This window comes from Myodes glareolus, chromosome 8 (genome assembly GCF_982192425.1).
Source record: "Myodes glareolus chromosome 8, mMyoGla1.1, whole genome shotgun sequence".
NCBI lineage: Eukaryota > Metazoa > Chordata > Mammalia > Rodentia > Cricetidae > Myodes > Myodes glareolus.
This window is the reverse complement of record NC_142033.1, coordinates 100,639,294-100,663,241: the sequence shown is the minus strand read 5'-3', so window position 1 is coordinate 100,663,241 and position 23,948 is coordinate 100,639,294. Positions and strand designations below refer to the sequence as shown.

The 23,948-nt window shown below is 52.1% G+C and overlaps 2 protein-coding genes across 6 annotated transcripts; one reads left to right on the top strand and one right to left on the bottom strand.

The window, feature by feature from the left end:
- Positions 1-269: 269 nt before the first annotated feature.
- Slc25a23 (solute carrier family 25 member 23) lies at positions 270-17,427 on the bottom strand. 4 transcript variants are annotated; one of them, XM_087909235.1, is made up of 11 exons: positions 17,081-17,423; positions 15,672-15,798; positions 14,720-14,807; positions 12,805-12,916; positions 10,431-10,589; positions 10,193-10,345; positions 9,895-10,002; positions 9,285-9,452; positions 3,688-3,838; positions 2,047-2,227; positions 270-784 (listed from the first exon to the last, which is right to left on the bottom strand). In XM_087909235.1, the coding sequence occupies exons 1-11, from the start codon at positions 17,231-17,233 to the stop codon at positions 709-711; spliced, it is 1,476 nt and encodes a 491-aa protein (XP_087765361.1). In that variant the 5' UTR covers positions 17,234-17,423; the 3' UTR covers positions 270-708. The 4 variants fall into 4 exon arrangements, with proteins under 4 accessions (XP_087765361.1, XP_087765358.1, XP_087765359.1 ...); XM_087909232.1 differs by lacking the exon at positions 270-784 and having other exon boundaries at positions 1,368-2,227; positions 17,081-17,421; XM_087909233.1 differs by lacking the exons at positions 270-784; positions 2,047-2,227 and adding an exon at positions 2,383-2,402.
- Positions 17,428-18,006: 579 nt separating this feature from the next.
- On the top strand, positions 18,007-23,776 carry Crb3 (crumbs cell polarity complex component 3). Of its 2 annotated transcripts, XM_087909237.1 has the most exons (8): positions 18,007-18,341; positions 19,028-19,315; positions 19,669-19,794; positions 19,934-20,021; positions 20,383-20,554; positions 21,751-21,815; positions 22,971-23,114; positions 23,477-23,776. In XM_087909237.1, the coding sequence occupies exons 5-8, from the start codon at positions 20,482-20,484 to the stop codon at positions 23,549-23,551; spliced, it is 357 nt and encodes a 118-aa protein (XP_087765363.1). In that variant the 5' UTR covers positions 18,007-18,341; positions 19,028-19,315; positions 19,669-19,794; positions 19,934-20,021; positions 20,383-20,481; the 3' UTR covers positions 23,552-23,776. The 2 variants fall into 2 exon arrangements, with proteins under 2 accessions (XP_087765363.1, XP_087765362.1); XM_087909236.1 differs by lacking the exons at positions 18,007-18,341; positions 19,028-19,315; positions 19,669-19,794; positions 19,934-20,021 and adding an exon at positions 20,053-20,166.
- Positions 23,777-23,948: the final 172 nt, after the last annotated feature.

Genomic DNA, 23,948 nt, shown 5'->3' with positions numbered 1-23,948 from the left:
AGAGAGAGAGAGAGAGAGCGCTGTGTCTCATCTCCCCTCCTTGGGAGTACCCCAGTGCCATTCCCACACCCATTTCTATAAGTTTTTAAAAGTCACAGAACTACAGCGCGGTCAAAAAAGCTGCTCGCTGCCAAGTCTGACCAGTGAGTTTGATCCCCAGGACCCACATGGTGGGAGGAAAGGGCAGACTCCCACAAGCTCTCCTCTGGCTTCCACATGCCCCTCCCTCATAAAACAAATGTAATTTTAAAAAAATGAAAGAGCGACAGTGAAAGAGCTTAGAAAATTTATTCTCTTCCCTTGAAATGACACACACGGGCAGAGAGACGGACTTGGTGTCGGCTGGAGCGAGAGGTGGGAGCCACGGTGGGGTCCTCTTGCCCCTCAACATCCTAGTTCCTTTCACAGTCCTTTAATGGGGTCCCCAGAGATCGGGGAGTTGAGCAGGGCACCCCCACTTATCCTAAGCTCAGAATCCAATATTGAAGTGCAGAGGGTATGGGAATGTGGTGGGGAGTTAGGGGACTTTGCTCTCTGTCTGGTAGAAAAATAGACCCCGAGTCAGTCTGGGGTTTTTTCATTTTGCATACTGGATGCTGGGTTTCAGGAAGGATGCTGTATATTGGTCCTTAATTGTGACTTTCTGAGGCCCGAACAGGGCTGGCAGTGCTGGGATGCAGAAGGTCCCCTTGGCTGTGTCTCCTGGCTTCACCTGGCAAGTCCCCACCCATGAATAAGCAGACCAGACCCTCCCAGAGGAACCTGGACTCTGGGAGTTACTAGCCTGGCAGGTGGGCAGGGGTGTGGAAGACATTTCAGAGAGGGAGATGGGGAGGGAGGTGATTTGGGGGAGTGGAGGGGTAGTGGAGATGTATCCTAGCTGTGGGGAGATTCAGCATTCATATGGGGTATGGTGTGGTACATACATCCCATTCCCTTACTGCCTGGTGTGGAGCTACTAGTCCAGGGTCTGGGTTTCCAGAAGGATCCCTGATGGTGTGGTTCCATGTAATGGGAATCAGCTCCAGGGTGTGTCTGGGATACTGGGGTGACTGTGGGATCTGAGATGCTGCCACTGGGCTGCTGAGATCTAGACTTGGGGAGTAGTCTGAGAACTTGGGGTGCAGGAGCAAAGCTTAGAACCCAGTAGTGTCTGGGAGAGCTTGGTCTTCTATGGATGGTATCCAGAGAAGGGGTTAAAGGACTCTGGGATCTGAGATTGAACAGCTGTGGCATCCAGAATCCACCCTGGAGCTCACATGCTGGTGGTTCCTGGGGTTAGGACTTGGGACTCTGGGATCCAGTGACAAGAGATTGAGGGTGTGTTAAAATGTAGATCAGGCAGTCAAAGCGGAAGGGCATGAAACTCCAAGTCGAGGTAAAAGAATTGTTTGGGGTGAGGGATCTGGGATCCAGTAACCCAGGATCTTGGCGTTGCTCTGTCAGGACCCTGTGGCTAAGAGTTTCTGGCTTCTAGAATTCAGACTATGAGGTGAGTGACAGGAAGCTCACCGGCAGGTTTACGGTCTCAGGTCTAGTGAGGCATGAGGGTCTGGTGCCCAAAGAATCTGAGATCTGGATTGCAGGATACATAGATGTGTGCCCTCATGCTTGGGGCATTGGGACCATCTGTTGTTGCACAGGGTGGCCCAGCACCCAGTGAGGCAAGGAAAAGCAGGATCCGGCTCTGGTGTGTAGATGCGCAGGGTCAAGGGGCTTGGGGATAAGGGCTCAGGGCCAGAGTGTGGATAGTTCTGCATTTCAAGTGGTGTGTGAGGTACAGAAGTTAGGGTCTGGGAGTCTGGTTGTGAAGTCAAGGATCCAGTACTGGGATCCAGTGGCCAAAGAGTGGGGCCTAGTGGTACAGATGTCAGAACACAGGGCCAAAGACCTGGGATCTGGGTACTGGTATCCAGCGGCTTGGGTTGGGGGATTAGGAACTAATCCTGGTCAGGCCATTAGTTTCCGGCGGTTGAGGACGTCAGCATGGGAGATGCCGTGATGAAGATGAAGAAATCTTGGGGTGACAGGTTCCTGGTCCCTCACCTGGATGTGACCCCCAGGGCCTGCTTCATGTTCTCGTAGACCACGTAGGAGATGCTTACGGCTGGAATGACCTTCATGAAGTTGGGGGCAATGCCCCGGTAGAGGCCCCACACACCCTCCTGGGATAAGATGTGTCGAAGCAGACCCACCATGGAGACCTGTGGGCCACCCTCAATGGAGGCTGTGGGTGGATTGGGAGCCAGGTAAGATCAAAGCTTCCCCCTCTCATTCCCCCTCCAGGCCCATCCCTAGGGGTGGGCTAGGTGACTAGTTCAAAAGAGGCAAGAGAGTGGCATAAAGGAACAGCAAGCCCTACCACAACACCATGGATGCCTGAGGATCTAGGAACAGTCAGTCTTCCATTTGGGAATGAATGGAAACAGCAGGTGTGTGTGTGTGTGTGTGTGTGTGTGTGTGTGTGTGTGTGTGTGTGAGAGAGAGAGAGAGAGAGAGAGAGAGAGAGAGAGAGAGAGAGAAAGTGTGTACAATTAGGTGTGTGAGAAATCCCCCTTCCTTAAAGTTAATCTTCTCTTCAGGGCTAACTTCTCATCTTTCCCTCCTCCATCCCAAAGCTGGCTGTTTGGGGGAGCCATCTGTGACACCTCAGTCTAAGTCGGTTTCCTACCTCTCCTCAACCCTAAATCAACCCTGAATTGTGGAACGATTGCTGACCCTTCCTCCTTCCCAGGGGATGAAGTTCATGAGGGTACAGAGCATTTATCTCATTTGCCGGTCGTTTCTCCAGCAAAAACAAGGAACACAAACACTGAGGTTCACAAAAACAGACTCAGGGAAAGCAGAACCGGAAAATAATCCGTGGGAGGCAAATACAGAGGGAAAATAGTGGGGAAGGTGAGGCAGGAGGACTGTCCTGAGTTCCAGCCCAGCCTGGGACACAGCACTCCTGTCTTAAAAGGGCTGGAGTGGTGTTCTGTGGGATAGAGAGCTTCCTGCTCTTCTGGAGGCCCAGAACTCAGTTGCTGGCACCTCTGCAAGTGACCTCCTAGCTCCAGGGAGTCTGATGGGTGCGTATGGGTGTCTCAGCTCCCCCACCCATTCTCACGCACACATGTTCATGCACAAGTGCAGAAATAAAAATAAATCTTCAAAAAGAAACCACCATGAAATAGAAACAAAACACGGTAACTAGGTTGTCCTTAAGGTTGGGCATGGGGGTGCACACCTGTAGGAGGCAGAGGCCAGTGGCAGATCTCTGGGTTCCAGGCCAGCCAGGGATACATAGTTAGACCCTGTCCCATTAAACAAACAAACAAACAAACAAACAAACAAAACAATGACACTGTCCTTCCCTGACTTTGGCTAGTTCTGTTCTGAGCAGGCCTCACTCCCTTGTTTTCTCTTAGCTTTGAATAACAGCTCAGGTTACTGGCAGGCCCAGAAATGCCACAATGTTGCCTGCGGTACTTCCCTGTACCCGACGCCACTGACTACTCAGGTGAAGGACTCCCTGGTCAGCATCACTAGTGGGTAAACTGAAGTCCAGACAACAAGAAAGACTTACGGAGGTCACACAAACCCACAGGAACCCAGCCCAGACTCTACCTCCACGGACTTAGGTGACTGCAGGTGAGACCCAAATGGCTGACTTTCCTACCCCAGCCTCCCTCCCAGGCTTCTCACCTTGGGCCTGCATTCGGGTCCGGACCAGTGCCAGGGGGTAACTGGCAATCTGGCCGCAGGTGCTGGAGATGGTGCCACAGGCCAGGAGCACGAGAATGCCTGGGTTTGCTGATTCGTGGCTGTACTGCTGAAGCCAGCGATTCTTCAGAGTCTAGAAGAGAAAGGAACAAATGGGTTTAGAGTTGCAGATAGGAAGACCCTGGTGTACAAGACCTTGTTACTAGCTCTGTATGCCACAGTTGCTGGTACTAGATAAGATCATGCAGTTTGTCTTCCCCGACCCCACCCCCTCAGAGCCACGCCCCAGCACCTCACTGGGGGATTCTAGGCAGAGGCACCACCTCTGACAGTGGCCCAGCCCATCATTGGGGTTCTAGGTGGGGGTTCCACCCCCTGACCACGCCCCCGGCCCCTCATTGGGGGATTCTAGGCAGGGTGGGGGTGGGAGAAACCACATCCCCAAGCCTGCCTCTGGGGGAGTCTAGGTGGAGGCTCAACTGAGGAATTTTTTTAAAAATAATATTTTGTTTTATTTTATGTATATTGCTGTTTTACCTGCATGAATGTCTGTATGAGGGCATTGGATCTCCTGTAAATGGAGTTTCAGATAGTTGTGAGCCACCATGTAGAAGCTGGGAATTGAACCCCAGTTTTCTGGAAGAGCAGTCAGTGCTGTTTGTTTGCTTGCTGTTTTGAGATCGGGTTTCTCTGTGTAACAGTCCTAGCTATCCTGGAACTAGCTCTTGTAGACCCAGGTTGGCCTCGAACTCACGGAGATCTGCCTGCCTCTTCCTCCCGAGTGCTGGGATTAAAGGTGTGCGCCACCACTGCCCTGTGCAGTCAGTGCTCTTAACAGGTAAGCCATCTCTCCAGCCCCCCCCCCATTTTGGATTTTTAAAGACAAATTCTTGCCCAGATGGGTCCCAAATCTACTAAGTAGCTGAAAATGAACCAGAACTCCTGGCCTTTCTGCCTCTACCTCTCTAAATGGGGTACTGAGGTCCTGGGATGGACCCCAGACTCTGTGCATGTTAGGGGAGTGCTCGAGACCCTGAGCTATACCCTCCAACCCTCTGAAGACAAGTTAGTGCCTCATCGTGGGGTCTTAGGGTACTTTAGCTGATGAGATTTAAAGGATGATGGGAGTGGGCTTATATGAAGAAGAGGGACAAAGAGGAGGGAGTCAAGGGACATCAGACATAGAAACGGGACTGGTGGATCTACAGTGAAGACGGGATGCTTCAGGAATTGCAGTGATCATCCGTGAATCTAGCTGCCCAAGAGGCTGAGGCAGGAGGCCGATTATGCCCGGGAGCTTGTGATCAGCCTGAGCAACAAAGTGAGACGCTGTCTATAACAAAAGTAGGTAAAATTTCAAATAAAAAAAGGAGGACCCAAGCAGATGGCTCTGCAGAGAAAGATTGCTTCATGAGCAACAGGAGCTGAGTTCAGATCTCAGTGTGCACAAAGGAGACAGATGTGGCTGTGCACACTTGTAAACACTGCTCTGGAGAGGTTGAGGCAAGAGGATCTCTGGGGCTGGCAACTAGTCAGCCTAGACAAGTGAGTGAGCATGGGAGCCGAGCGAGAGACCCTGCCTTCCTCCGATCTCTACTTCCCTCACCCTCATAGGAGCTGCAACCTCAGAATATTTCAACCAATGGAAGATGCCTATTCATATGGTTCCTATGTAGCATATGAGAAACTGAGGGGAAGCCATGTGTCCCAAACTCTGGAGTTTTCTGGAACCTTCTTCCAAGATCTTCCTCTCCCCCCATCTTTTTTCTTTCCTCTTATTATTTTGAGGGGTTTATGTGTGTGCTTGTGTGTGTGCAGGGATGCATGCCCACTGGAGGAAGTGTGGAGGCTAGAGGTTGGTCAATCAGGTTAACTCTCTCATCTTACCTTCGGAGACAGACTCTCTTACTGAACCTGAAGCTCATTGGATGGCCAATCAGGAAGCTCCAGGATCCTCCTGTTCTGGCTCTCAGCCCTGGAGTTGCAGATGCTCTTCCTGGTGCTTAGATTCTGAATCAGAATTCACATCCTCTTCCTTGTATGGCAGGCACACTACCAACTCAGCCAGTCCCCTAACTCCCCAAGCCTCTCTTTTGAGGCAGGGTCTCTCTGTAGATCTGGTTGTAGGACTCACTACATAAACCAGGCTGGACTCAAAGTCAGAGGCCTGCCTCTGCCTCCTAAATTCTGAGATTAAAGGTGTGCACTGCCACCACCGCCCGTTTAAAGACTTATCTATTTTCAATTTATATGTATGGGTATTTTGCCTCCATGTATGTCTGCATACCATAAGCATGCAGTACCTATGGGGGTTAGAAGAGGGTGTCTGATCCTCTGGAACTGGAGCTATGGGTGGCCAAGAGTCACTATGTGGGTGCTGAGAATATATATGTTAAATGAGTTATCAAAAGCTGTTGTGGACTGATGAGATGTCTCAGTGGGTAAAGGTGCTTGCAAGCAAGCCTGATAACTAGGTTTGATCACTGGAACCCACATGGCGAAGAGAGAGAACCAACTCCTATATGGTACCTGCTGATGTCCACACACATACTGTGACACAAGGACACACATGGAGACACGAACATGAACTGCTCTGCGCTGGTGAGATGGCTCAGTTGGCAAACCTCTTGCCACACAAGCGTGGGGAACTGAGTCTGATCTCCAGCACCCATGTCAAAGGCCAGGCATGTTGTATATGCCTGTAAGTACATTGCTGGGGAGGCGGGAGGCAGAGATACATGGGTTTACTGATGAACCCCTCTAGCCTCCTTGATGAGCCCCAGGTCCCAGTGAGAGATAGCATGTCAAAAAATAAGGTAAACGGTATCTGAAAACTGACACCTGAGGTTGTCTTCTGGCCTTTACACACTTGTGCACACACACACACACACATGGTATTATGTTGCCAGGGACAGTAGTCATGCCTTTAATGTTAGTACTCAGGAGGCTGAGGCAGGGGGATTACTCATGAACCCATGCCATTATGGAATGCATAGTGAGCCCCCACCTTTAAAAACAAAAGAGCTGTGTTCCAGTTGGTGGGACATTTGCCAAATATGCATGAAGCCCTGGCTCCACACAGCACCACATTGACTTGGGTTGGTAGTATAGACCAGTTTTCCCTGCACTCAGGAGGAGTTCAAGATCCTGCTCAGCTACCTAGTAAGTTTGAGGTCAATGAAGGCTATATAAGACCCTGTTTTGCCGGGCAGTGATGGTGCATGCCTTTAATCCCAGCACTCGGGAGGCAGGCGGATCTCTGTGAGTTCGAGGCCAACCTGGTCTACAAGAGCTAGTTCCAGGACAGGCTCCAAAGCTACAGAGAAACCCTGTCTTGAAAAACAAAACAGGGGCTGGAGAGATGGCTCAGAGGTTAAGAGCACTGGCTGTTCTTCCAGAGGTCTTGAGTTCAATCCCCAGCAACCACATGGTGGTTCACAACCATCTATAATGGGATCTGGTGCCCTCTTCTGGCAGAACACTGTATACTTAATAAATAAATAAAATTTAAAAAAAAAGAAAAAGAAAAAACAAAACAAAAGACCCTGTTTTAAGGAAAAAGGAAAGGAAAAGGGGGAGACAGAAAAAAGGGGAGAGGAGCTGGGAAGATGGCTAGTGGTTAAGAGCACTGGCTGCTCTTGAAGAGGATCCAGGTTTAATACCCAGCACTCACATGGTGACACACAGCCCTCTGTAACTCCAGTTCCAGGCAACCTAGCACCCTCTTCTGGCCTCCACGGGTACCACATGCAGTGTACAGGCAGGCAAACAACCACACATAACAAAAATTGAAAATAACAAATAATTGAAAAATGAAGGAAGGAAGGAAGAGAATGTGCTGGTCTGGAGACCAGGCCAGAACCCACACATACTTTGGGGAAGATGGTGTCCGAGGCTTATTTCACACCATGTTCACACTCTTAGGAGCTGGAGGAGCCCTGATTCCTACGAAGCTAAACCTTCCATAACTCCAAAGAGGCAAATGTAAACCCCTAGGCTTCATCTGCAGCACCTTAGGGAGGGAAAATGGTTATATTATTATTATTCTTGTTCTGAGAAAGGGCCAAGGCTGGCAAAGATCCTCCTGCCTCTGCCTCCCCAAGGCATGGGATTAAAGGCATTTGCCACCATGCCTACTTGTTGTGGTAATCCTCCTGCATCAGCCTTCTGAGTGTTGGATGACAGGCACCACTCTCCATGCCTGGCTAAAAGTGACCTTTTTATATTTTTGGAAAGATTATTTTTTTATTTATGTGTGCATGTGTGTGCCTATGTGAGTGTATGTATACCATGAGAGTGCATTGCTTCTAGAGACCAGAAGAGGGTGCCGCATCCCCTGGAGCTGGGTTTATAGGGCACTGTTAGACCTGATGTTGGTGCTGGGAACTGAACTCAGGTTCTCTACCAAAGCAGTAAGCACTCTTAATGGTTGAGCCATCTCTTTAGCCCCATTCTTCTATTTGGTTGCTGTTGATTTTTCTTTTCTTTTCTTTCTTTTTTTTTTTTTTTGGTATTTTGAGACAGGGTTTCTCTGTAGCTTTGGTGCCTATCCTGGAATCAGCTCTTGTAGACCAGGTTGGCCTCGAACTCACAAAGATCCACCTGCCTCTGCCTCCCAAGTGCTGGAACTAAAGGCGTGTACCACCACATCCAGCTGCTTTTGATATTTTAATTTTTGTTTTTCTTTTTCTTTTTTATAATTTATTTATTTTTATTTTATGTCCATTGGTGTTTTATCTGCATGTATGTCTGTGTGAGAGTGTCAGATCTTGGAGTTACAAACAGTTGTTAGTTGCCGTGTGTGTGCTGGTTTGAATCCTGGGCTCTCTGGAAGAGCAGTTGGTACCCTTAACCACTGAGCCATCACTTGAACCCCCTCTTTTTTTTATTTTCCAGAGGCAGGGTTTCCTCTGTGTAACAGTCCTAGCTGTCCTGGAACTCACTCTGTAGACCAGGTTGGCCTCAAATTTGCAGAGATCTGCCTACCTCTGCTTTCCCAGTGCTGGGATTAAAGGCACGAGGCACCAGGTCTAGTTTAAATTTTGTTTTCCAAGCCAGGTGGTGGTGGTGCACGCCTTTAATCCCAGTACTCAGGAGGCAGAGGCAGGCAGATCTTTGTGAGTTCGAGGCCAGCCCGGTCCACAAACTGAGTTCCAGGACAGCCAGAGCTTAAACAGCGAAACCCTGTCTTTTAAAAAACATAAATAAATAAATAAATAAACAAACCGAATTTTGTTTTCCAAGACTGGGTGTTTTCACATAACCAGGCTGTCTTAAAGCTGACTATCTACTGCAGGCCACCCTCGAACTCCCGACCTTCCTACTTCAGCCTGAGTCCTGGGATGGCAAGTGTGCGCCACCAAGTGGAACTGGAAACAAATTTTGTTTTTTGTTTGTTTGTTTTTGCATCAGTGACAGAAGAGAGGTATGATGTCTGGAGGGGCTCTCCAGGGCTTCAAGGCCCACCGCAGTTTTGAAGTCTACGATTGTCCTTCCTAGCTATGAGAAGCAAAGAGTGTCCTCGGCCAGATCCCAGAACGAGAAAGAAGGGAGGGAGGGATGGTAGGTTATCCACAGACCTCGTAGACGGCTAGATCGATTCCAGCATAGGGGATGATGCCCAGCATGTTGGGCAGGTAACCACGGTAGAAGGCACGGGGCCCTTCGCGCTCCAGGATCCGCCTTGCGCAGTCCAGGAGCCCCTTGTACTGGCCAGTTTTCCGTAGAGTCAGCCTTGTCTTCAGTACCTGGGTGAGAACTCTGTCAAATCCTTTGAAAAACTACTTCCGAGTAAGCCCAGGAGTGTCGTCACCTAGAAGTCGCTACTCCCGAAAGCAGATGTCCTGCGGACCTAGCTGGGTCTGAGGAGGTCGAGTGTCTACTTAGTGTATGTAAAGGCCTGATTTCCATCCCGAGCACCACGTAAATCAGGTGTGGTGCTCATGCCTGCCACCCTTGCACTTACTTGGCAGGCCTATCCATAAATGGCCCATTACTATGACTACTATGTCCCAAGAAGTTACATCTCAAATTGAGATACCCAGACAAGCTAGACAGGAAACGGCTCCTGGTCCTAAGTCAGGCAGTTAGGGTTACAGTTAGCTCCACACACAGTGCAGAGCAGGAAATGGCGCAGTAAGGCAGGCCCACCTTCCCATGCTGGGTCTTCCTCAGGCCCCTCCTCCTCACCTCCATGGGGTATATGATGGTTTGAGCTGTGGCCCCGGCCAGGGAGCCAGCCACGAAGCGCTCCTGAACGTGCAGCGTCTCTTGCTGCCCCCGGATGGCCCGCTTGATCTGAGGATGGAAACATGGGGGTGGTGTGAAGCGCATGGAACCTTGGAGATTACTGAGCTGTTCATGCATTCCACTGTTCTCCAGCTGGCACGGAGCTGGACAGTAGGGGGCGTGGTGCAAGCCAAAGCCCTTGAGCCCTTGCGCTTAATTTCTGCTTCCCAAGACTGAATATACTCTCTCCTGGACCAACCTGTTCGTAAGCCATGAACTTGATGGCTGACTCAGGGGCGATCTTGAGCACGTTGATACCATTGCCCCGCCAGAGGGACAAGATGCCCCCTTCTTGAATCATGTTCCGCAAGCCCCCTAGGATGTTGAGCCGGTTGGACTTGGAGGCATGGACCTGAGTGGGGAGAGAAGGTAGCCTTAAGATGCTCTACTAGGCCCAGGACCTGGATGATGGGGTGGGCCCCTTCAGGTCCTCTCACCTGCATGAAGACCTTGAGACGGTCCAGAGGAGCTGTGCCTGTCCGCGACACAGCACCAGCCACTGCGCCAGCCACCAGCTGCTTCCACCACATGCCGGTAAGTTTCTCCTGCTTGGAGAACTCATCAGGCACCGTCAGGCATTCACCAATGTCCAGGACCTGAGGATGGGGGCTGCAGGGGTCATGTCCCAGCAGAGGTGGGGGATGCACCTGGGTCCTAAGTGGGGAAGGCTCCCCTATGAATTCCAGGACACCCCAGAGTCCACCAAAGGACCTTGCTTGGAAGAGTTCAGCTGATTGCTTTTGGATCCTGCCACTAAAACATCCAACCAGCAGTCTGGCTATGATACCCTAGGGTTCCTCTGGGAGATCTCCATGGAGTTCCACTAAAGCAGAGGCTCTCAACCTTCCTAACACTGTGACCCTTTAATACAGTTCTTCATGTTGTGGTGACACCCAACCATAAAGTTAGTTTTGTTGCTACTTTATAACTGTAATTTTGCTACAAATATTTACTGTAATATTTGCTGTAAATATTTACATTTATATAATGTAAATATTTGTGTTTTCTGAATAGTCTTAGGTGACCCCTGTAAAAGGATTGGTTGTTCGACCCCAAAGGGGTCGCGGCCCATGGGTTGAGAACCACTGTACTAAAGGATCCATTAAGTACTAAAAACTATAACTCAGTCCACTGAGCCTTGCCAAAGGAGCCATGACTCCCACACAAGAGTCAACTGCAGGGCCTGTGAGAGGGTCACTAAGGTCAAGGCATGTGTGGCCGAGTCTGAAGACCTGAGTTCAATACCTGGGAGCCATATGATGGAAGGAGAGAAAAAAGACTTCCCCAAGCTGTCTTCTGACCTTCACACATGTGCCTCTCACACAAAATAAGTAACCGTTAAAAACAGAATCCAGGAGTGGTGGTGGTGCATGCTTTTAATCCCAGCACTCGGGGGCAGAGGCAGGGGGCGATCTCTGAGTTCAAGGTCAGCCTAGTCTATAGAGCTAGTTTCAGGACAGCCAGAGGTACACAGAGAAACCCTGACTCGAAAAACAAAACAAAACAAAACAAAAAAAACCCCAAAAACAAAAAAGGAAAAAGGTGCCACTGGATTTCACCAGAGGGTCCCCTGATCTTACCAAAGGAGCTACCGATTCTTACCAAAAGATTCACAGAGGCCCACCAAAGAATCTATTGAATCTTACTGAAAATTCTACCAGATCTCACCACAGGATCCCAGCAAAAGAGCTAGCGAGTCTTACCAAAGGATCTGCTCTCCTCCATGGGGAGGTCTCTCCTACAAATCTTCACCCAAGAGTCTTTCCCAGAAAACTTTTCCCTAGAAGGCCTTTCCCAGGAGTCCTTCCGAGGAGGCTCTCCCTCCTTGAGCTTAGCCATAGATTTCCCAACTGTGGATCTTGGGGGCGAACATCTCTGGATCTCCCAAGAGGATCGCACTGGCTTTTTCCTCAGCATGACATCATTACCACGTTGCCATTTTAAGGCAGCATTACCTTGGCCTGGTAGCTATAGCAACGAATTGAGCAGAATAATCTGGTGATAACTGGGTCTATGGTAATGGAGCTATTGCACCCCCTGGTAGGGAGGGAGCAGTCACAAGACCTCACCAGGAAGTCCACTCGCTGTCCCACCCCAGCTGCAAGGAATCCTGGAAAGCATTAACTATATAGGAAGCAGAAAGCTAATCGAAAGACTCTGGTGGTGCAGCTTCCACCATGGGGTGCCACGTGGATGGAGTCAGACTCAGCAGCAGCGCAGCTGTTTGGGGGGTCACCCAGATCCTGTAAGTGACCCCTCCGGGTGCTCTAATGAAACTCAAGTATCTCATGGGCTTACCACATCAGACCTTGGTGAATCCTTCCTTTGGGCTGTGTCACCTCACCTGAGGTGAGCAAATATTTGTCCACATTTCCCCGGACAAGCAAATGCAACAAGGATCCTGTCAGATCCCATAGATGGATCTCCTCCTGACACCAACAGGCTCCCTCCCCACCCGCAGTGGACTCCTCTGTCCCTCCAAAGACAGTGTCTGCCTGCATCTTCCCCTCAGCCGCAGTGCAGTGTGAGCCTCGGAGCAGGCGAGGAGCAGCCGGCAGCTGGCAGTTGCGTGGGTCGACCGTGGGAACACCATTTGGTGTATTTTTCTCCCCCATAACCCTAATTCCAACCAACTGGCCCTGGAATCTGTGCAAGACTAACGGGCTCTCAGCAGCTAGCAAGGATGTCCATTGGGGTTACCACTCCTGAACCCCCATATGTTGCTGACACCTTCAGAGTCCTGGCCCAGCCCTTTTGAGACCTGGGGGGGCTTGAGCTAGCCTCCACCCCTGCCAGTGGCCCCTGACTTACCGTTGAATGCTTCCAGAAGTACAGGACATCCTCCACATTCTCCAGAGAGTGCAGCAGAAAGTGGTCTCGCCATTCCTGCCAATCAATGGTCATGGTGCCGTCGCGGTCCATGCTGGAGGTGGGGCGAGCAGAGGCTCAGGGTCCGGGCTGGCGGAGCTGGGGAGGCTCAGGGTCCGGGCTGGCGGAGCTGGGGTGCCGCTAGCCTTCATGGACTTGGGAAGCACAAAGTGCATTGCTTCTCTACAGCACTGGTTTGTTATGTTGAGATAGGATCTCACTCTATTGCCCAGGCTGGCTTGGAATTCACAATCCTCCTGCCTGAGTACCTGAAGCTAGCTAGAACAACACCCCATGCCTGCATTTTTTTTTTAAGGTAGGGTCTTACCCTGAAGATCAGACTGGCCTCCAACTCATGCACAATCCTCCTGCCTAGCTTTCTGAGTGCTGATATGACAGCCATGTGCCATCTGGCTAAAGCATTTTAAAACCTTTTAAAAATTATTTATTTTAAATTGTATGTGTGTGTCCTGAAGCATAATTACAGATAATTGTGAGCCAGCTGGCTTGGGTGCTAGGAATCAAACACTGTTAGAATAATTCACACTCTTAACCACTGAGCCATCCGTTTCTCAGCCGTTTTGTCAAGCCAGGCTTTTACTTCATAGTCTAAGCAATCTCATAGCAATCTCCCTACCTCAGCCTCCTTAATGCTGTGTGCTAGGGCTATACTATTGTATCTGACTTTAAAAAATATTTATTTATTTATTATTATTTTTTATTTTATTTTATTTTTTGGTTTTTCTTTTTCTTTTTTTTTTTAAAGATTTATTTATTTATTATGTGTACAGTATTCTCAATATTCTGTCTGCGTGAATGCCTACAGGCCAGAAGAGGGCACCAGATCTCATTATAGATGGTTGTGAGCCACCATGTGGTTGCTGGGAATTGAACTCATGACCTTTGGAAGAGCAGGCAGTGTTCTTAACCACTGAGCCATCTCTTCAGCCCTATTTTTTGGTTTTTCAAGAAAGGGTTTCTCTCTAGCTTTGGAGCCTGTCCTGGAACTCACTCTGTAGACCAGACTGGTCTCAAACTCACAGAGATCCACCTGTCTCTGCCTCCCTAGTGCTGGGATTACAGGTGTGTACCACCACCGTCCAGTACTTATTATTATTTTTTAACGTGCATTGGTACATTGCCTGCATGTATGTTTGTGTGAGGGTGTCCTGGAACTGGAGCTACAGACAGCTGTGAGCTACTGTGTAGATGCTGGGAACTGAACCTGGATCCTCTAGAAGAGCAGTCATTGCTCTTAACTGCTGAGCCATCTCATGTGGATTTTTAAAACAAATTTACTGTGTGTGTATGTGCTCATATTTGTGCCACGGCTTGACGTAGAGGTCAGGGAACAACTTGCTGGGTTGATACTTTCCTTCCACCATGTGGGTATTGGAGATCCAACTGGCCTCATCAGGTTTGAGGGGCAAGCGCCCTGACCTACTGAACCACCTTGCCAGCTTCACATGCCTGGATGTTTGGAGTTGTTTTTAAGGAAAGTCTCATTCTGAAGTCCAAGTTGACCTCAAAGTCATGGCAATCCTCCTGCCTTGGCCTCTTAAGTGCTAGGATGACAGGTTCAGGCCCCAGGTATGATCCAGTCACATTATCTGACTGGCTCGCCTGTGTAATCCTTTAAACCAGCCCTGTGTGGGTAGCTGTAGCACCTACCAGCACTTTTCGGGGTCAGACAGGGACTTCAGGCCACTGGCCTAAGATCTGTTTGGCTCCGAAGTCCAACTTTTCAGCCCCGCCCTCCCTGGAGCCGGGGCTGGGGCTCAGAGGACAGAACTGTCTGGCAGGGGAGGGGGTGGGGGTGGGGATGGGTCTCCAAGGGCCTGAAACTCCTGTAACTCACCTGTGTAGGATTTTCTCTGCCTGCTCCAGCGAGATAGAGATGCCCAGCGCTCGGAAGCTTTGCTGAATCTCAGAGACATCGATGTGACCTGGAAAGGGTGTCCCAGGAGATACCCAAGCCAAAGACTGGACAAGGGGGGGTCCAGAAGTGCGCGCAGCGCGCGCGCGCGCGCGCGCGCGCGCGTGTGTGTGTGTGTGTGTGTGTGTGTGTGTGTGTGTAGGTCAGAGGTCAATGGCTGTGTCTTCCTCAGTCTCTCTCCATGTTTCTTTTGAGAAAAGGTCTCTCACTGTGCTGGGGTCATAGGTGGGCACCACCCTACCCAGCTTAATGGGTGCTGGGGATTTGAACTCAGGTCCTTGTGTTTGCCTAGTAGGCACTTTACCCACTGAGTGAGCTTCTTAGCCTTGGGGGAGAGATTTTTATGCCAGTTGTGGGTGCTACTCAGAGTTGAAACTGGGCAGTATTGGGGGGGTCCTCCATTATCAGGAATGAATGAGTTCAGGGATGATTGCAGAGGTCCCTATGCTAGAAGAGACTAAAGCAATATTTGCTTATTTATTAATTTTTCAGTTCCTCCCTCCCCAGTATAGGTTCTAGGGATTGAACTCAGGACCTTGTGGTTTTGTGGCAAGCACTTTACCCCCTGAGCCATCTGTCCAACCTTAAGGCAATACTTAAGGATCCCAGAAGACACTTGGTCGCGGGACTGTCCCTGGATCCAAGAGTCCCCAAAGCTACTATACTGTCCAGAAAGAAACATCTGAGGGTAGAGACAGGGGTTCTCTGCTAAAAGGGATCAGGAGGTGGGATGGCCGGTTTGGGCTCAGATCACCTAGTTGGGGCTGAGAAGAACTCCCAAAATAGCCTGTGAGTCAGAAGCAGCCCTCCCCTTCTCCCCAGCACTGTGGGTTCTAACCCATCTGCCCATCCCCCAGTTTGGAGCCCATCTCACCATCCTGGTTCCGGTCAAGGCTATGAAACATGAGCAGAAGGCGCTGCTCCCGCTCCTGCAGGTAGCGGGTGAATTCCTCCAGGCTGAGGCCACCATCTGGATCAGCGTGTCCCTCAGAGGAGATGCCCTGGAAGAGAAAAGCAGGGACAGAGGGGACTGAGCAGACTGCACCCCCACAGTGTGTATGACTCAATATGCCTCATGGCCCAGGAACTCAGAGCCCCCGTGACTCAAGAAGGGGTACAGGGGCCATCACTCCTGCCCCTCAGTCAGCCCACTTTTCAGCAAGATGCCCCAAGCCATAATAGGAGTCTGGTTGCTGCCCAGTTCTCCTGGTAGGCAGACTGAGACGTTGCTAAGTCACGGAAGCAGCTCAAGGTCATAGAACTGTGAAGTGGCAACCTTGGGCACATTTTTGTTTTTAGATGTGGTCTCCTGTAACCCAGGCTAGCCTCATTCTCTTCCTTTTGGAGAATGACCTTGAACTCCAATTCTCCTGCAACACCTTGTCTCCCAAATCTGCCCACCTAGCTTTTTCTTATAAAATCTGTCTCCTTGGCAGTCTTAGGGTAGGGGGGTGTCATGTTAGAAACAATCCTGATTCATATAGGGCCCAACAGATCAAAGCCAATAGCCATAGGGCCTCTACATTCCCACGGGAAAAGTGGGACCTTAGACTCAAGGTCAACAAAGATGCAACAGGTCTGTTTCAGGGACACCTCTGGGCTCAGATGTAAGGGACACCTGTGACACATTGAAGAAGGGCCAGTTCTTGCCTCTTTTCACCGCCATTGCCACCTCCCATGCTGGGGCTGGAATCCAGGACCTTTGCACATGCTAGGAAAGAGCTTTACCACCGTGCTGCACCCAGGCTCAAATTCCTTCCTAGATAGGTCGGACCCCTGTAGAGGCAGGGTGGCCTCAGATAGACTGAATCTCCGGTCGGGGCATGCTGGGGCAACCAGCCAGGTTCCAGAAAGAAAGCACCAGCCGGGAATGTAAATAAGAGACTAGGGTAGCTAGCTGGGGGCTCAGTGGGTGCTCCAGCAGGGTGGGGAAGTTGTGTTCACTGCAGGTGGGAGCGGGTCACCCATCAGATCATGCAGAGAGCAGCGGAGGGTGTGTCTCCGGGCAGTGGACGGAAAAGCCTCCGGCTCTACGGTGCATTCTCCAGCAGGCACCCCACAGCCCGGGAGGGGGGGGGCATTGGGTCCTGGCAGCCGCAGGCGCTGCAGGCCCGGGGCCTTGGCAATCTTGTCTCGCGACGCCTTTAGGCCAGACGCTTGTGGGTAGGGGGAAGGGAGGTGACAGAGGTGGTGGGTCCAGCCAACAGGTAGCGTGCAACCGCATTCAGGTGCACCGGTTACGGCGCGGGCGGGCCCTGAAGCGGTGGTCGCTGCCCGTGGTACCTGCTGTGCATGGTCGGGATGGCCCCCTCCCAGCCTGGCCAGCCCCTGGCGCAACTCGTGCACGTCCACGCGGCCGTCCTTGTTGCTGTCCAGCTCCTCGAACAGGCGACTCCAGCGCTGCCGCCGCTCCGCGTCGCCGGAGCCCCCCCGCATGGCGCCCGCCCGGGGGGGAGGGGAGGCCCCACAGCAACGGCCTCGGTGGGGGCTTTCCGGCTCCCCCTCCCCCCCGGGGTCCCCGCAGGACCAGCTCCCGCGACCAACCGCACCGCAGCCTCTGCACTGCGGGGCCGAGCTCCGGCACTTGCTGGAAGTGATAAACGCTAGTCGTACCCGCCCGCCCCAGAACTTGCGTCTCCTCCTCCGACCCGCGTTACTGGGGGGAGGGGGCCGGGGGCGGAGCAGGGGGCGTGGGGAAGGAGTCTAGGAGGTTCTGGTATTGCACATCTGACAGTGCCCGCATTCCTGGAACGATCTGAAGGCGAACATCTCAGTACTTGGTTTGCCTCAGTTTACTCCTTTTCCTTAAGTGGTTTGGCAGGGAATTGTCAGGGATTGGGTTTTGTAATCTCGTTCCTTTCGCTCTCCCTCTCCTACGGACCCTCATCAGGAATTCAAGATTTTGCTTCTCCCAGGCCTACGCAAGAACTCGGAACCAGTTTAAGCATTTCTTTTGCCCGCCCGCTTTCGTCAGATTCCCCAATCGATGACAGAAACAGGAGATCAACGAGGGGGGGAGAACTCCCTCCCCAACACTTCAGCCCGCCCGCGCGCCTCCTTTTCTCGGTGACACTCGAAGAGAGAAACGCAAGGTCAACGCACAGCGCGACTGCAAAGTCAAACCCCTATTGGTCAGAGTCGCCTGAGCTGCGCCCGTCCGCTCCACGTAGGCGGGGCTTCCTGATTGATCCACCGCAGCCTCCGACCCCGTAGCCCGCAGCCGGCCTGGCGTTCTTAAAGGGGCCGCGACCCCATCCAGACTCTCAGAATGCTGTTTCCTGCAGATCTGCCTGGGAAGGGAGTCACGGTCCAGAGTCCTTGGCGCCGCTGAGAATAAAGACCGAGAGGCAGCCGGGTTCTGGAGGCGGGGCCTCAGGCGGGGCCAGTGGTTTGCACCTGCTGAAGTCCCGCCCACAAGTTTCGGGTGCAGTTTCTCGTCTTACCATCAGGGGGAAGGGAGCCCGCTTGCTTGACCGCAAATACTAACTAACGTTGAGTGCGCTGCGCATGCCAGCCTTCCTCTCGCCTGCCCAAACCCTGCGAGGTAGGTAGGTGGTTCTAGCTTTTCCCACGATACAGAGGAAGCAAGAGGAGGCCTGCCGGGGTTCCCATTTGGGGCCAGAGCAGAGATTTAAATAGATTTTAAACCACCATTCCTGGAAGTGACGAAACCTTTTTTATTTATTCTTGGGGGGTTTTGTTTGTTTTGTTTTTGTTTTTCCGGGCACGATCTCGCTGTTTAGCCCTATAAGTCACTATGTAGACCAAACTGATCTGGAACTCATAGAGATTCACCTGCTTCTGCTTGTATTTAAGGCGTGTGCCTCGACAGTGGGTGTCGTAGGGCACTCCAGCGAGTGGACCCCAGCTTCAGTTGTATGCCCATTTGTTGTTGTTACTCATGTTTTTTTTAAAAAGTTATTTATTTATATTTTATGTATAAGTGCACTGCATGTACACCTGCAGGCCAGAAGAGGGCGCCACATCTCATTACAGATGGTTGTGAGCCACCATGTGGGTGCTGGGAATAGAACTCAGATTCTCTGGAAGAACAACCAATGCTCTTAACCGCTAAGCCATCTCTCCAGCCCCCTGTTACTCATGTTTTGAGTCAGGGTCTCAAGCTGCAGACATCGAGCGTGCTGCAGTTCTGCTTCAGACTCCCAATGGATGGGATGTAACCGCGTGCCTCCATATTATGTGCGGTTCGTGACTATCTTTTCCCCACAGATGAATCCAGAGGTTATGTGGTTCCCACCCAGGCTGCGCCCACACGTGTGGTGAGCAGGTGAGAGTCGCACGCAGCCCTTCTCTACCAGATGTTTCCATGCACAGGTGTTTCTTTGTGTGTGCCATGGGGACACAGGTGCTTTCTTGGACACTTCCCTGACAGATGAACCTCATACACAACAAACCAGCTTGTGGAGCCCCCTCTGCGGATGTCCTTCAGTGAGGATGGAAGGCCTTCAAGAACGAAATTCTGCTCAGGCGCTTTGTTCAGGTGTCTTTTTCACACAGGTGTGACTTGAGGCAGGTGTTCTCACTACGTTACACTTACGGGTCCGCGTGTGTCTTTCTAGTCCCATACAGGTTGATTGGTTGATTAATTGATTGTGGGACTAAAGAATCACGGAACCCAGGGTCTCACGAATGCTAGGGCGGAATCCATGACTGAATGACTGGGGGGGGGGGGGAATCCCATCACGGAATCCATGACTGAGGGGGCGGGAAGTGGGGGGAATCCCATCACTATGACTTTCTAGACAGGAACTCTACCCCTGAGTCACGTCCTCTGATGTTTCCTAGATGATTCTAGTGTTCTGGCCCTGAGCCATGCCCCAGACCTCTTTTCCTTTTTTATTTTGAAATAGGGGTTCACAGAGCTGCTAAATCTGGTCTTGGATCCTCCTGCTTCAGCCTCCTGAATGTCTGCATCACCAGGCCTGACTTCAGGTTTGAATTCCTCAGTGTTACGCATCAGAGCCCGCCCCTTACAGGTGTGTATCTTCCTGGCGTGTCGCCACGCCCCCTGCTCCTGCACACCTGTGCTACCGAGGAACCCCGGTGTGCGGTCCTTGCACCTGCTCACTTCCGCCTTCCGCGCTGCTCCCCGGCGCAATGGGGTTCCCGTTACAGGTGCTCCCGCGGTGCGGCCCCGCCCCCTAGGCCCCGCCCCTCTCAGCCGGGCTCAGGTGCACAAGCCGGAAGTGCGCTCCCTGCCTAGGTGGGTGACTAAACTTTCCGGGTCACGTGAGCGGGCGGGGCGGGTGGGATCGGGAGCGACGGGGTGAAGGACAGCGACTCGGGGCTCCAGTCGGGGACCCGGGGTTGGGAACCTGCGCCAAGTTCCTCTCAGACGCCCGGGCCAGGTAGGGAGGCAGGGCGCGCAGCCTGTCCTGTCCCGAACTCCTCCTTCCCTTCTCCTAGCCCAGGAACGCGGCCCGAGAGTTAATCTTTAATCTCTGACCCTTGGCGCCGAGGGCGGGGACCGCACTCCAAGCTCGGTCGCCTGTCGCTGGGGCCTGCGCCCAGCGGGTCCAGCCCCCAACTCCACGCTGCGGCCTCTCCTTTGGTGTGGTCCCCAGGTCCCGAGTCGCAGGTGCCCTCCTCGACCCAAGATGCGGTAGGAATTGGAGCCCTGGGGAATTCCTGCCCTTGGCGCCACCAGCTCATCGTCCAAGCTCATGGCGACCCCAGGCCTGGGGCTGCTCCTGGCAGTTGGTCTACCGATGCTGCCCGCCGGCTGGAGCCAAGCGTGTAGGTACCATCCCCGTAGACGATGGGGTGAGAGGAGGGTTCCCAGGTAGAACTCAGCAGGACTGGGCATTTGCGACCCAGAGACGGTGAAAGGTCTGAGCAATGGGCTTCGATTGTGTTTGGGGACCAGGTCCGAAAGCATTAGGGCTAAACTACAGGTTAGTCTAGCCCACCTCTGAACTTTCTCTCTCTCTCTCTCTCTCTCTCTGTCTCCCTCCCCTCCCACCCTTTCTTTTTCTTCTCTCTCTGTCTCTTTGTCTCTCTCTCTCTCTTTTGCGTTGCTGGAGCTCGAACCCACAGCCTCCTGCAAGCTGGTCAAGCGCCCTGCCATCAAGCAGACCCCACACCCACAGCCCAGAATTCCTGAGTCCTTAAGTCTTGTGGAATTTGGGAGCTGGGGGTTGTTGGGCAGAGCCCGGAGGTGGAGGAGGGGAGGAGAGTCAGGGCACCTGAGTCTGCATAGTTGAGAGTCTTAAGCAGCCAGGGGACCTGGAGGAGGCCAGAAGGCCCAGCTGACAGGATTGGCAAGGGCCAGTAGGTGTGGACTCAGCCAGACCTTCCCTCTGTCTCTCTGGTTCTAGTTTCGGGAGCCTTGGTGGGGGGGAGACGGGACAGTGTGAGTCACACACTCCAGGGAAAGGTTGAGCCCCGCCCAGGTCCTTAAGAAGCCTGGGCCAGGGTGATGGTGGTGGTGGGGGGGGGACACTGTCCTGGAACCCATTTATTATAATGGTCGGGCTAACAGTGGTGACTTTGGCCAGATTATTCCCTACTGGGCTAAGAGTGGCCACAGGAACCAATACCGCACTTGAGGGTGGAGTGGGTGGGTGGCCTGGCAATACCAGCAGTCTCTTCCAACTGAAGACTGGGAAGGAATTTTACAAGGCTGTGTGTGTGTGTGTGTGTGTGTGTGTGTGTGTGTATGGGGGTGTGTGTGTATGGGGTGTGTATGTTGTGTGTGTGTGTATGGGGGTGTTGTGTGTGTGTATGGGGTGTGTGCGTATGTGTGTGTATGGGGTGTGTGTGTGTATGGGGTGTGTGTGTGTATGGGGTGTGTGTATGTATGTGTATGGTGTGTGTGTATGTATGTGTATGTGTATGGGGTGTGTATGTGTGTGTCTGGGGTGTGTGTGTGTGTGTGTGTGATGACTAGTGAAGAGCCTGGCATAGATTTTTTTTCTTTTTCTGTCTCACAGCCACAGCACCGGACCCTTTCAATAGCACGACTCCATCCCCAGACCCTGATTCCAGTGGGGGCCTGGTGAGTTGGGAGGGGGTGCCAGCTGTGAGTGCAGGTGTATGAGAGAGCATGGGCAATAGTTGTTATGAGTAGTAAGGTTGTACATTCTAAGCTTGTGTACAGCCAGGTTGTGCCCAACCCTAGCCCTGGGGTCTGGTGTAGCTCAGGCTGGCCTCTAACTTCCTCTGTAGCTAGTTGACCTTGAACTCCTAATCCTTCTGCCTACCCCTCTGTGCTGAGTTTACGTGTACCATTGTGCTAGGTCTATGAGATGCTGGAGTCAAACCCAGGGTCCTACCCATGCCAGGCAAGGGCTCTACCCATGAAGCCACAGCAATGGGACGATTTATGGTCCCAGACAGAGTGCTGGGCAGTGGTGGCACACACCTTTAATCCTGGTACTTAGGAGGCAGATGCAGATCTCTGTGAGTTTGAGGCCAGCCTGATCTACAGAGTGAGTTCCAGGACAGCCAGGGCTACACAGAGAAACCCTCTTTAAAACAAACACATAAAAAGAATCCTAGACACAGGGTAGCAAGGCCTCTCTATATAAGGGTTTTACAAGAATGTTAAGAATATTGTGTCTTGCTGGGTGTGGTGGCCCAGACACTCCTGGAGAGAGGGGCAGGCAGAGCTCTGAGTTTAAGGCCAACCTGGTCTACAGTAAGTTCCTGTCTTAAAAAAAATACTGTGTCTTGCCTTGAGGGTATGGTGATACCCACACCTCAGCACTTAGGAAGCTGAGGCAGGAGGATTGCCGCAATCAAAGCAAGCCTGGGGTATATAGATGAGACTATATCACAATACCATAGAAGGGATGGGCATAGTGACTCAGGCCTGTTGTCCCAGTGGAGGAGGAGGCAGGAAATTCAGAGTTATTTTTAATTCTATAGCAAGTCCAAGGCCAGCCTGGGCTACCTGTGATTCTGACCAAATAAACAGAGAACACAAAAAGAAGGAAAAAAGAAGGGAGGACAAGAGAACCCCAAACCCTAATAGGTAACCCGGAGTGGGCAGGTGTGAAGGGGACATGGCTAGAGACAGAGGCACCAGTGTGAGAGGTGCTGAGGTGGTGTTTCTAGGTGTCAGCAGATGGGACCCTGTTGGGTGACTAGGTGAGGTGAGTAGGGCCCGCATGCAGGTGGTCACACCGGTCCCCTCTCACGTTCTCTGCAGTCTTCAGGGGCCACTGTAGCCATCGCTGTGGTCTTTTCCATTCTGGGAGTCATCCTCCTAGCGGTGGGGCTGTTCCTGCTGATGCGGAAACTTCGAGAAAAGCGCCAGACAGAGGGCACCTACCGGCCCAGCAGTGAGGAGCAGGTGGGTGCCCGTGCTCCACCACCCCCCAACCTCAAGCTGCCCCCGGAGGAGCGGCTCATCTGAACGCCAGGGTGTTGGCCATAGGCTGCCACCACCACCCAGGACTGCCTTGGCACACCCTGGCCCACAGCAGCCACCTTGGAGACACGCCGGCCTCTGATGGCTCAAGAGGACTCCGGGTGGGGAACCCTGGGGGCACCCGGCTGGTGGGCTGTGCAGCATGCTGCCTCCGCTTGGCTCTGCATGAAGCTGGGGGTGCCGCGTCCGGGAGCCTCACCTCACCATTCACTTCCTGTGATCTTGCTCTGCTGTGTCTCCTACCGTGACTGCAGGCCCAACAAACCTCCTGTCCTTTCTTTCAGTTTTCCCACGCATCAGCTGAGGCCCGGGCCCCCCAGGACTCCAAGGAGCCAGTGCGGGGCTGCCTGCCCATCTAGCTCCTTCCCCTCCTCCCCTGTCACCTACCTTCCCTACCTTGCTGTGTGACCTTGGGGGAAGGCAGCACCCTCTGGGCAATCAGACTCACCCAATGCTTAAAGATAGAAGGGAAGAAAGTTCTTCAAAGACCTTGACTTTGAGGGGAAGGGAGGATGTGGCTGCTCACTTTTATATATTTATGTGAAATTAATAGTAAGGTATAATAAAACGTTTTTTTTCTTTTTTTTTCTTTTTTTTTAGCTTTTGGGAACATCAGCTTAGATGAATTCGATTTGAAGTGTAAGCCTTTTGAGGTTCCTAAACAAACTGGAAATGGGGGTGTGGTGGGGGGTGGAGCTTCAGGTGAACCTTAAAGATGATTAGAGGTTGCTTCCAGGCGTGAAAGAGGTAGTTTCT